This window comes from Scatophagus argus, chromosome 21, assembly GCF_020382885.2.
Source record: "Scatophagus argus isolate fScaArg1 chromosome 21, fScaArg1.pri, whole genome shotgun sequence".
In the NCBI taxonomy this organism is placed as follows: domain Eukaryota; kingdom Metazoa; phylum Chordata; class Actinopteri; family Scatophagidae; genus Scatophagus; species Scatophagus argus.
Genome location: NC_058513.1, coordinates 1,525,408 through 1,538,321, shown reverse-complemented (window position 1 = coordinate 1,538,321; position 12,914 = coordinate 1,525,408). Strand labels below are relative to the sequence as shown.

Below are 12,914 nucleotides of genomic sequence, written 5' to 3'. Positions count from 1 at the left end.
GTTGGTACGACTGATAACAACTGAAGAAGAAGCAGCCTACTCCTTTATGTTTTTAGCATTATGACTCTTCAAGTTGACCGTGAACACAGTATGACAACAGAGCTGGTTACTTAGTTTAGGAGCTGTTAATGCTTAAAAACACTAAAATCATCAGCCAACAGAATGTGTCCCCTAGTTAACAGTTTGTTTTTCTCAGAAGCTCTTGTTTGTATGAACTGGGAGCTCAGCTAGCTTTGCCCTCCTTAGCTAAAGCTAACTCCGCTAATTCAGTAGTGACTGGAAAGAAACGAGGGACAGTGTCAGCAAGGTAAGCACTCAGATTTACCTGTTGGTTGACTGATTACAGAAAAAGCTCAGTGTTTGTTGAGGTCATGTTACATTAACTACTTACAGTATCTACAAAACGTGTGATCGGCCAACTACGCCAAACTTCGTTAAAGTTCTTGTAATTTTATGTTCTCTTGCTTGCCACTAAACTGAACTTACTACAGCAGGAATGTCTAATGGCACCGGCATTCACACGGTTAACTCATGGACAATTACTTCGTCATTATAATTAACACCAAGAACAACTAATTTAAAGGAATAAAAACAGGACCCTAAACGCCAACCATATGTATCTGATCTGCCTGGATTAAAAGAGAGGACGGTAGTGTGTTGTGTTTGATATGTATGTATTTTCAAATAAGTATTAGTAGGTAATAGTGTTTTATTTTTTGTAAGTATCTTATGAAACGCTTTTAAACAACCTGACATGGCATGGAGAATGTGTCAGTCTGTTCCGGCTCTAAAATAAATAGTTAAATATTAATGAAAAAGACAATAATACATTAATATTCTCCTTTTCAGTAATAAACAATACTAGCGTGATTATTCTTTTCGGAGACCAGAACTTGACTCAAACTATGTCATTTCAGTTCCATTTTACAAAAATTCACAAACATTCAGGATTTAAACCACAAAAATAATTGTGTCATTTTTTTTCTTAAGTGCTTAGTTTTTAAAATGGAAGAAAATAGTGATGCACATATGAGTTGCCCAGAGAGCAAAATGATATCTTCTCTTTAACTGAGTCACACTTCAGAACCAAACGATACTCACTATTAAGGTAACCTTTCAAATATTTATTTTTGACTACCCAGTATTATTAAAAACAGTGTTTTAACATTCATTTTATTTTATTTTTTCCTAAATGAATCAAGTTTATTTCCCTGATTTTCTTACTACATTGACAGTACTGCCTGATGTATGCTCACAAGGACAACAAAAAAGATTCAGAATCGTTGTTTTGCTGCTGCTTTAGGTAATTCATTCAGTTGTACCTCGATTGAAATATACATAAAAATCAAAGGCACTTGTAAAATCTTTACTCTGGAAGAATTCTGAACGAATTCCCACCTTCAGATTTGAATGAGCTCTCTTTCATTTTAATAAACCACAGTATTACAGAGAAATATCTTTCAGATCTTGCGTTCATTCTTCTGGTTCTTGTTGCTGAATCTCCTGCCAGCAGAGCGGGATGTTGTGTTTGCAGACATGGCCAGAACAAGGTGTGCTCTGAGGATGCAGGAAGTTCTGGTGGAGCTGTGGAGCCGTCAGCAGTGACAAGGAGGCTGGAAGGCTCATGTCTACAGATCCCTAGTCTCTCGCAGTGGAGAACACCTCAGCATGGTGAAGACAGCGAAGATGGAGCTGCTGAGGGCGCTCGTCAGTGAGTGTTTGTCAGCAGCTGCCCAGGAGATCTTCAGGATTGTTGAAAGAACCATGATAGAGTATGAAGAGGAAATGTCATGTTCAAAGTGGGTGGTGGACAACCACCACAGATTGCTGGATGTTGCCAAGTCAGAAAATGAAGGTCAGTTTATCAGAAGTTTGTTTTCTATAAAGGAAATTATGACATATATAATGTAGGGATGTTCCTAATGATTCATTTCCCTTATATTTAAACTGCAAGTTTAAACTTAGACTACTTATAGACATTATAGGAGCCTTTTGAAACATTCTTCAGTAACATCTTATACACAATAGTTAACCGGTGTTATTGACATTAGTCACAGATGCTCATTTTTATAAGGTAATATTTGACAGTGAAGACATGACATCTCAGTACAAATGATGTCGGTGTGTAATTTAAATGTATTCTGTATTAACCTGACAGGCTAATAACTGACATGCTCACTGTAGTGCCAATGACCAGCAGGGAGTGACTCCACTGGTTGCAAAAAGAACTCTGATTGTATGTAAGCCTATGAGAAAGTAACCCTACTTCTCACTTGATTTATTGCCTCAGTTGACAGTTTGCTAATGAGCTTATGGTCTCAGTCACTAGTTTCAAGTCTTCTTCATTAAAGCATGGTGTTCATTTTGTACGTTATAGTCCCATTTAGTCCCAGTAAAATAGATGATAAAGCAGGTTATGCTTTAGGGTTTGCTACCTTGTGGCAGACAGGTTGCTACCGCGGCATGTCCTCAGGTTCTCAGTCTGATTCAATCAGGATGTCCTCCCAACAAAATGGCGATGGTCATTACAACAGACCTGTGCATCAGATACTCCAGTCCCAGACCCAGTGTATACACACACAGATCATGTGTATGCTGGGAACTCACATAGACAACAGTGCATGTGGGTGTTTTGAGGCACTTTATATGCTGTGAGCATGTGTTGTGGTTCAGTTATATTTAACAGCCCAGCCTTAAAAAATGTAGTAGTAAGAATCTATCTGACTCACAAAAGAATTAAATATTGTCCTCCTCTCTGTTTGCTTCAGACTCTCTCCAGATGTCTGCCTCAGATGTGAATTTGCAGTCTGATCAACAGCAGCCTGCAGCCAGTGTGAATGTCAGTGTATCCTGGGAACCAGATAACACCAAGACAGAGCAAAAAGAAGACTGTCCCAGCATGACAAACACTCATCCAGACTTCTGTCCAGCCAGTGAAAATGATCAAAGTGACCAGGAGATACTGGTTGATATTGAAGACGATGACGTGAAGCAGGAGTGTGACCTGAACATGTCTTGGAAAATTCCCAGAGTGAAGAAACCATTCAACTGTCCCATTTGCTTGTGTGGTTTTTCTTCCAAAAAGACAATGGTACGACACATTAAAAAGCATCCAGAGGACAAATCGTCATCATACCAGTGCCAGTTCTGTGACTGCCACTTCTGCCATAAATCTGAATTCATCATCCACACCAGGATACACAAAGGTGGTAAGCCATACAAGTGCCAAGATTGTGACAAGAGTTTTGACCAGAGGGACAGTCTGCTTATACACAGAGAAAAACATGCTGAGGAGAAACCACATCAGTGTCATGATGAAAAAGTTGATGAAGAAATTCACCTCAGAGCAGTGACACCTGCCACTAAGATTAAAGAAGAACTGGACCCCACACCTGATGAATCTAGCAATGGCTGTAAGACATTTCCTTTGACTATCACCCCCTATGATAAAAGTGAATTTGATCAGGAGTCTCTGCAGCCCCTGTGTCTTTACCAGATCCAGACCGTCTCCGATATAGATAAAGATGCCTCAGCTGCACTTTCAGTCGATCACATTAAAACCGAGCCTGCTGAACACGATGGTGGCATATCAGACAGCACCGGAGATGATCAGTTGCACCTCTCAGTGAATCCAGGTGAACAGGGTGAAGGTGAGACAGAGCCCAAACATTTAAACATGAAAAATATCTTGCCAAGAAGACCTTCAAGAAAAGCCACCAAGCTCATTGTACAGTTTGAGGCAGGAACTGCACAGAAACCCTTTAAGTGTCCTTGTTGCACCAAATGTTTTTCCTTGACTAAGACTTTAATAAGACACATAAAGATCCATACAGCAGACAAACCATATCAGTGCCAGTTTTGTGGGAGGAACTTCTGTCAGAAATCTGACCTGGTTAATCATACAAGGATACATACAGGAGAGAGACCGTATCAGTGCCAAGAATGTCACAAATCTTTTGCACAGAAAGGCAATCTGGTAGTTCACATGAGGAAACATACAGGAGAGAAACCGTATCAGTGCCAACAGTGCAGCTGTAGGTTTGGTCAGAAGTCAGCGTTAGAATGTCACGTGCAGAACCACACGTAGTTTGATGAGTTTCAGCTTCGTCTCAAGGGTGGTATCAAACCTCAGATTTATTCGGTGTCGAGTGAAATGTGTCCGTGTCAAATTACGTACTGGATGGTGGAATTAAATGTCTCATCACATTCATCATCTTGCTTACCAGCTGACAAAATAGTCCCACCACAAAGTCCATTTCTAGCTGTTCTGGTGCTTTTGATTCTGAAGCTGTATCATAGAATACTAAATGTTAATATTTCATATGAATATATAATGAGCTGTTCAATGATTTCTCATTCATGTTCGCTTAAGTTAAGCGAGTTCAGTTATTTTTCCCTAGTTCAGAATTTTCAACCCTCCACAGAACAGCTACTAAAGGAAGCCTTGTGGTTCACCTGCTTCCAGATCTTTGCCACTCATTTGCTTCCTTTTTCTCCAGAAAAAGAACCAGTTGATCAAATATTGCAGACAAATGGTGACAAGTGTCAATGAAGTGGATGCAGCTATACGGTAGACCTGCTTTCTGACATCCCCTAAATCTTTGTCATGACAACTGCTGAATTCTTCAGATGTGCAAAAGAGCAATTTTGGGCCCTCATGCGCAAAGCAACGAAAACATATGGGGTTTTTATGAAAAACCTTCATTACACATGTGTATGAATTTATACACCAAATTCAGGGATGTGGCCTGCAGTGGTAAATAGGACAACAGGTTTTGAATAGTGAGTGACATTCAGAGATGATTTCCTCAAGCATCCATTCACAACCAACCTTCACTCTCACCTACTAGCAGTGTAAACTCACCATATAACCTGTATGTCTTTGGACCTAAGAGGGTGGACCATGGAAATCTCCAAAATGGTCGGCCGGCAGTTGAAGACCTGGAAGCTTCTTTCTGTGAGGCAACAGTGTTAACCACTGCACTACTGTGACACACAGTATTCACAACGATTTCAGCACTTATGGATGTACAAAAGGGTCAGGTTGGAGACTGTCTCTTCATTCGAGACCTTGAATATCTGTCAAGGTCCGCTGTGGTCGTTTTTTTACTGGTCATGGACAACCGTGTAACATTTCACCAAAGCTGCACATTTTCCTGCTCCTCTATGCCTGTGTCTGTTTTTCAAGGATTCAAGAAGGATTCAAGGAGCTTTATTGTCATTTCACACATATAGAACATGAGGTGGAAGAAAATTAGTCTCCCTGGTCCCGGTATAAGCCCAATAACCTACAAAATACCCAATGCTATAAATATAAAACAACACTATATAAATCTTAAAACAACCAGAATAAAAAAGATATAAACAGTGAACAGGGATGGCAAAAATACTTACAGCGGTATTGCAGTATTGGTATTTTTAATATTTAAAGCAAGTGTCTGCAGGACACACTCTTTACCGAATGCTGACTTGATAGGATAAGATAGGCCTTTGTTAGTCCCGTATGCAAAACAAAATAATAATAATTTTCCAACATGAAATTGGCTAACAATACAATGTCAGACTGAAGAATGAAGTGAAATGGCACTTGAGCATGGTTAGTAGAGTAGTCTGGGGTGGGTTTATTTTTATAACTAATGTTTCCAATGTCAAGAATCAGTTCATCTCATCTCAATCTGAAACTCTGACCAGTTTTAGACCGAATTTTATTTAGGTAAAGTTCTTGTATCAAGACAGTATTCATGATTTCAAAACAGTGGTGTATTAAATAAAAAGAAATGGAAAGATTTCTGTCCATAGCCAGTTGTTCGTTTTTGTATTGTAAACAACTGTCACTGTTTTCATATTGTCCTAAATGTCGTGTGACTATTGTATGGCAGATTCATTGTATTCAGTAAGGCTCACTCTGGTCATGCATCACCACTGTGGATACTGACAGTAGAATCCAAGCAGCACATAGAAGGATGGGCCTGAATTACATTTTTAATTTAATGTAATATCATTTCAGTGTAGCAGCACTTTGTGGTTTGAGACAAATGTTCTGAACAAGAATGTGTTTGTGTAGGGATATTGTAATTATTGTTTTTTTTTGTTTGTTTGTTTTTTTTGTAAGGCCTGCATTTTAATGTTACAAATCCAATAGAGTCCTAGCTATCCTTACCGTATTCAAAGATTTGTATTAATTATGAGTTTCTAAAATTGTCTGGTGGCCTGATGTTTTATAATGGTTTTATTCTGCAAAATCTATGAGAAATGTGCTTCTACATAAAATATGAAAATGGGAGAGCAAGCTTCAGTGTAGTATTCTAATGTTTGTTCATTGTGTCCTTAAAAAAAGCTACTGTGTGTACAAGCTGGTGCCCCTGATATTAGGAGCTCTGGGTGAATTCACCTCTGGTGTTGGTTGCTGAAGCTCATCATCATCATTGCTGATATTCTACCTGTAGTTTATGCAGTTACACATCATAATTTAGAAGGAATCAGAATATGACCTTTTTTGATCTTGTTTACACACCCAGTGGTGGAATGTAAAGGACATTTACCCAAGCACTGTACTTGAGTACAGATTTACAGAAGTACTTGTATTTTACTTCTTCTACTTACTTCTCATGCAGCTTTCTACTAACATGCCACGGCATCACACAGGAATATGTTATAATTTTTGCTCCACTACATTTTATTCTGTTACATTGTTACTTAGAAAAAACAAAATTAAAAATTGGCACACAGAACAGCTGAAACGAGTAGTTGATTAATCAAATGACATGAGGTTAACTGGCACTCATTTTTCAGTTAAAAATATAGCTTCGACTTCTAGAATGTGAAGAGTTGCTCCTTTTTATTTTAATTATTTAACTGTTTTTAATGATATGGGTTTGCTCTGGCTAGACAAAAAAAAGATTAATGGAGAAAAAAATCAGCAGTCAATCCATAATAATAAAAAAACAATCATTAGTTGTCTTTATAGATTTATTGGGGCAGCCTGATAGAAAGGAGTTACAATAATCCAGCCTGGAGGTAATGAATGCATGGACTAATTATTCCTCATCTGTCTCACTCAGAATGTGCCTAATTTTTGCCCCCTAATTATTGTACATTTGTGTGTCATCTGCATAACAATGAAAATGTATGGAATGTTTCCTAATAATATCACTGATGGAGAGCATATAAAGGGTGAATAATATTGGACAGAACCTTGGGGAACTCTGTGTCTAACTTTTGTGAGTGTGGATGATGTATCATTAACATGAACAAATTGAGATTGATCTGATAAATAAGACTGAAACCAGCTTAATGCAGTTTCTTTAATGCCAAATAAGGTGTTCCAATCTGTGCAGTAATATAGAGTGGTCAATGGTGTCAAATGCAGCACTAAGGTCTAACAGTACAAGGACAGAGATAAATCCCTTTTCTGATGCCATTAGGAGGTCATTTGTGACTTTGACCAATGCCGTTTCTGTGCTATGATGAGCTCTAAAGCCAGATTGAAAATTCTCAAGCAAGTTATTATTTTGAAGAAAGTCACATAGCTGATCGGGATTGATCCATTATTCAGCTTAGTTCAGTTATTTCACTTGGGAAGATAAGAAAATAAAAGTACCTGTTGTTTTTGTGAAGTCTTTTGGGTGATCACAGCTTAATGGTGTCTAGCTCAACATGTCCAGCCTAGTAAACCAACATTGTTCATCCATCGAAAGACAGGAGATAACAAGTTATGTTAAAGTAGTGGGCTTGTCTGTGGAGTCCATCCTGAAAAGGTTTATTTAGGCTTAGCAATGTGGACCCCAACCCATAATCCTCCTGCAGACACACCTGTGGAGGAGAGTATAAAGAGCCTGGGCTGAAGTGAGTCAAACATCGAACTTCAAGGAGTCTCTCCACAGCAGCTCTCCACAGAAGCTCCAGAGCCACCCAACCCACCCTGAAGATGGTTCCCTCTGTCAGCCTGCTGCTGCTGCTGCTCGGCCTCTCTCTGGCACATCCTCTCATGGAGGAAGGAAGTGAAACAGATAGAGATGAAGATGACGCTATTGACATCACCACCAGGATTCTGACATCCAACAACGCCACCAATGAGATCCTACTGGAAGGAGACTTGTTAGCTCCCAGAACCAGAAATGCCATGACATGTTGGTCCCAGAACTGCTTGTGGGGGAAAGCATCCAACGGCCTGGTGATGATCCCCTTCACCATGAGCGGTGAGTTCACCAGCTGGGAGATTCAGAAGATCAACTATGCCATGCAGGCCTTCCACAGCACAACCTGCATCCGCTTTGTACCCCGTCAGAACGAGTATGACTACATTAGCATCGAGAACAAAGCTGGATGTTTCTCCTCTCTGGGCAGACAGGGAGGGAGACAGGTCCTCTCTCTCAACAGGCAGGGCTGCCTCTACCATGGCATCATCCAGCACGAGATCAACCACGCTCTGGGCTTCCAGCACGAGCAGACCAGGAGCGACCGCGACTACTACGTCAGGATCAACTGGGAGAACATCGATCCACAGATGGCCTACAACTTCTACAAGCAGGATACTAACAACCTGAACACTCCGTATGACTATTCCTCCATCATGCACTACGGAAGAACAGCTTTCTCCATCCAGTATGGCATGGACTCCATCACCCCCATCCCTGACCCCAATGTTCAGATTGGCCAGAGGCAGGGCATGTCCTACTGGGACGTCATGAGGATCAACCTTCTCTATGGCTGCTGACAACAATACTACAATGCTACTCCAATTTATGATCAGCAAGTTAAAGAATAATTGTGTAATTCCTTGTAATAAAGTTAATGTAAGCTCCCCAAAAATGTGAAGTTGACTACCAGTCTCCATTCCCTTTTATTTGCTCCTTCAGTTCTTCCATCTGTACTTCTTCCTTTACCTCAATACCTTTTGATTCACTGCACTCAAATTCATTTATTCTTTCCAAGTCAATTCTTTTAAGCCCCTCTAATCTGCAACTCTTTAATGTCCCTCTAAGGCTTCTGTCCTCTGAGAAATTGTCAAATTACTAATAATTCAGTCCAAACTATAGATGCTCTTATCCGACTATAGAGATTGGTATCAGGGCAGATCCTTACAATGGGTTGGTATTGGCTAAAATAAGCTGAACCCTTAGCTGAGCCCTGCTGTATTTTGTTAACCTCAGCCTGTTAGTGCAGCAAGCCTGTCCACTTTAAAACAGCTTGTTAAAATGACAAACCTTCAAGTTCCACTCTTTAATGTTTGTGAAATATAAACCTGGGTGTATTATGATTAGTAAATTCTGTTGGTATTACTTAGTTTTATTACAAGTAAATACAAGACTAAACAAGTGAACTGGTGCAATAAACAAAAAACTCATTCCTGTTGACTGAAATCCACAGAACCTTAGGTGAAGAGAGGTAATCTATATTAAGCAGAGCTGGTTTAGACTGAGTTTTTTAAGAGGATAATTGGACATCTGGTTTATAAGCTCAGTGGTCATATTCTGCACCGATTAAAAGCAGTAAAACTGTGTTAGATTTGGACAGTTCAAAATGAGCTCCACCTTCGCCAAATAGAACAGTAAAAGTCTGCTTTTACCTTAATGCATGAGTCATAATAATGTAATAAGATCATATACCATACAATACTAGAACAGCCAGAGGGGACATTTTACTGCATTTAGTGCATTTACTTTCAATACTTAACATTTTCATTGCACGACTTTTACTTGTAACAGAATATTTTTACTCTGGTATTAGTACTTTGGAGTAAAGTTAGGAATACTTCGTCCAACACTAATTACATCTGAGAATCAGTACCAGAGGGCATAAATAAACATCTTGTCATGATGAATTTTGTTTGCTGCACCTTGTAAATTGTTAATTTATTTTAGCTCTATATTTTTTTTGTAACTGTTTTTCCACATCTTTTTGCTTTTTGCACTCTTCTTCTGTTCTTGTGAGCTGCCACGACAAGTGAATTTCCCCACTGCGGGATCAATAAAGTACATCTTATCTTATCTCATCTTATTCCCCCTCTTCATTAGCTGGCTGATGTGCCCTTGAGCAAGGCACTTAACCCCCCAATATGCTCCCCGGGCGCTTGATGCAGCCCACTGCTCCTGTGTGTGTTTCACTGCATGTAATTTGCTGGGTGTTGCATGTGTGTGTTCAACTAAGGATGGGTCAAATGCAGAAGACGAATTCAGTGTGTGTATGTAAAAATATATATACAGCCAATAATGTTGATTCTTCTTCTTCTTCTTCTAGTTCTAAGAATTTAGCAGTGCTGAGCTGTCAGTCATGGAATTTCACCCCCTTTCAGCATCAAATCACAAACTTATCAGAAAGTGAACACTTGAACATGTGAGAGTGGGAAAAATTATTTGATGTGTGCTCACATCCTGATACATGGGTGAAGCCTAATGAAGTTTTGGCAGTTCCTCCCCTGTTGATGCTCATTCAATGTGACACAGGTGAAGGTTATGTACTGCTCAAAATACACCTGTTTGGAACATTCCACAGGTGAACAGGTTCATTGGTAACTGGTGATAGCATGATTGGTTATGAAAGGGGCATCCTCAAAAGGCTAAGTTTTTCACAAACGAGGACAGAGTGAGGTTCACCACTTTGTGAACACAGTTGTATAGAAGATATTACTACATGGGCTCAGGAACACTTTGTAAACCCGTTGCCTGTAAACAGCTTTGCAAATAATTGTTTTCTGTTTTCTATTTTAAATTATCTTGCATTAAAGTGAATATAAAGTATGTGCAATAAACGATAGCACAGGATGTCTGCCTCACTCAACAGCGAGCGAGCTGCTCAGCAACAGTGCACTCTGTGAAGCTGCTACTGATCTGAAGCTACAGACTTCAGTCTTTGGTTTTAGATGGTTTGCACCGACTTCAGTGGAAACAAGCAGTTCAGTGGTGCAGTTGTTTGTTGTTGAGGTCCTCCCAGAGATCAAAGCAATGGGTCAAACAGTCAAACATAGTTAGTATTGCCCTTAACATTAGCCAGTGATATTTTAATGTTAGATGTGACAATCAAAAGCTTCTATTTAATTATAACAGCTGTACATATTTTTCCATTAATACAAAGAGTGACAAACTTCTGGTTTTGTGCAAAACAAATCGATCCATTATTCAGCTTAGTTCAGTTATTTCAATCGGAAAAATAAGAAAATAAAAGTACCTGTTGTTTTTGTGAAGTCTTTTTGGGTGATCACAGCTTAATGGTGTCTAGTTCAACATGTCCAGCCTAGTAAACCAACATTGTTCATCCATCGAAAGACAAGAGATAACAAGTTATGTTAAAGTAGTGGGCTTGTCTGTGGAGTCCATCCTGAAAAGGTTTATTTAGGCTTAGCAATGTGGACCCCAACCCATAATCCTCCTGCAGACACACCTGTGGAGGAGAGTATAAAGAGCCTGGGCTGAAGTGAGTCAAACATCGAACTTCAAGGAGTCTCTCCACAGCAGCTCTCCACAGAAGCTCCAGAGCCACCCGACCCACCCTGAAGATGGTTCCCTCTGTCAGCCTGCTGCTGCTGCTGCTTGGCCTCTCTCTGGCACATCCTCTCATGGAGGAAGGAAGTGAAACAGATAGGGATGAAGATGACGCTATTGACATCACCACCAGGATTCTGACATCCAACAACGCCACCAATGAGATCCTACTGGAAGGAGACTTGTTAGCTCCCAGAACCAGAAATGCCATGACATGTTGGTCCCAGAACTGCTTGTGGGGGAAAGCATCCAACGGCCTGGTGATGATCCCCTTCACCATGAGCGGTGAGTTCACCAGCTGGGAGATTCAGAAGATCAACTATGCCATGCAGGCCTTCCACAGCACAACCTGCATCCGCTTTGTACCCCGTCAGAACGAGTATGACTACATTAGCATCGAGAACAAAGCTGGATGTTTCTCCTCTCTGGGCAGACAGGGAGGGAGACAGGTCCTCTCTCTCAACAGGCAGGGCTGCCTCTACCATGGCATCATCCAGCACGAGATCAACCACGCTCTGGGCTTCCAGCACGAGCAGACCAGGAGCGACCGCGACTACTACGTCAGGATCAACTGGGAGAACATCGATCCACAGATGGCCTACAACTTCTACAAGCAGGATACTAACAACCTGAACACTCCGTATGACTATTCCTCCATCATGCACTACGGAAGAACAGCTTTCTCCATCCAGTATGGCATGGACTCCATCACCCCCATCCCTGACCCCAATGTTCAGATTGGCCAGAGGCAGGGCATGTCCTACTGGGACGTCATGAGGATCAACCTTCTCTATGGCTGCTGACAATAATACTTGTGATCTAATGTTACCACTCAGCAAAACAAATGTAGCTTTTTCACACTACATGTAGTTTATGAAAAGCTACTCCAATCTATGATCAGCAAGTTAAAGAATAATTGTGTAATTCCTTGTAATAAAGTTAATGAAAGCTCCCCAAAAATGTGAAGTTGACTACCAGTCTCATTCCCTTTTATTTGCTCCTTCAGTTCTTCCATCTGTACTTCTTCCTTTACCTCAATACCTTTTGATTCACTGCACTCAAATTCATTTATTCTTTGCAAGTCAATTCTTTTAACTCCCTCTAATCTGCATCTCTTTAATGTCCCTCTGTAATGGTTTTAAAGGTTGGAATTTCTTCATTCCCATCTATTGGTACACCTCAACTACTTCATCCATGTCTTTATGAATGGATGTTGAACACTCTTTAACCACATTCTGTCGAACTTATACAATTTCTCTTCCATGTGTCCATATGAATTGCATGTATATACCACTTTATTTTGAGGCAAAGCAGTGTGAATGAAGTTTAGTTGAAAAAAAAATTAAATCATAAACTGTTTTAACTTAGCTGATGAAGAATACAAGATGTGACTAAAAGGAAAAAGCTGGCAAGTGAACATTGGGTTAAGTTTTA

The 12,914-nt window shown here is 40.1% G+C and overlaps 3 protein-coding genes across 4 annotated transcripts; all 3 read left to right on the top strand.

The window, feature by feature from the left end:
- Positions 1–6,283, top strand: LOC124052840 (zinc finger protein 883-like). 2 transcript variants are annotated; one of them, XM_046377551.1, is made up of 3 exons: positions 1–307; positions 1,514–1,855; positions 2,769–6,283. In XM_046377551.1, exons 2-3 carry the CDS (start codon positions 1,669–1,671, stop codon positions 4,085–4,087), a joined length of 1,506 nt encoding a protein of 501 aa, XP_046233507.1. In that variant the 5' UTR covers positions 1–307; positions 1,514–1,668; the 3' UTR covers positions 4,088–6,283. The 2 variants fall into 2 exon arrangements, with proteins under 2 accessions (XP_046233507.1, XP_046233508.1); XM_046377552.1 differs by having other exon boundaries at positions 1,511–1,855.
- Positions 6,284–7,440: 1,157 nt separating this feature from the next.
- On the top strand, positions 7,441–8,716 carry LOC124052841 (high choriolytic enzyme 1-like). Its single transcript, XM_046377553.1, has one exon. The coding sequence runs from the start codon at positions 7,928–7,930 to the stop codon at positions 8,714–8,716; it is 789 nt and encodes a 262-aa protein (XP_046233509.1). The 5' UTR covers positions 7,441–7,927.
- Positions 8,717–10,847: 2,131 nt separating this feature from the next.
- LOC124053159 (high choriolytic enzyme 1-like) lies at positions 10,848–12,430 on the top strand. Its single transcript, XM_046378146.1, has one exon. The coding sequence runs from the start codon at positions 11,495–11,497 to the stop codon at positions 12,281–12,283; it is 789 nt and encodes a 262-aa protein (XP_046234102.1). The 5' UTR covers positions 10,848–11,494; the 3' UTR covers positions 12,284–12,430.
- The last annotated feature ends 484 nt before the right edge of the window (positions 12,431–12,914 follow it).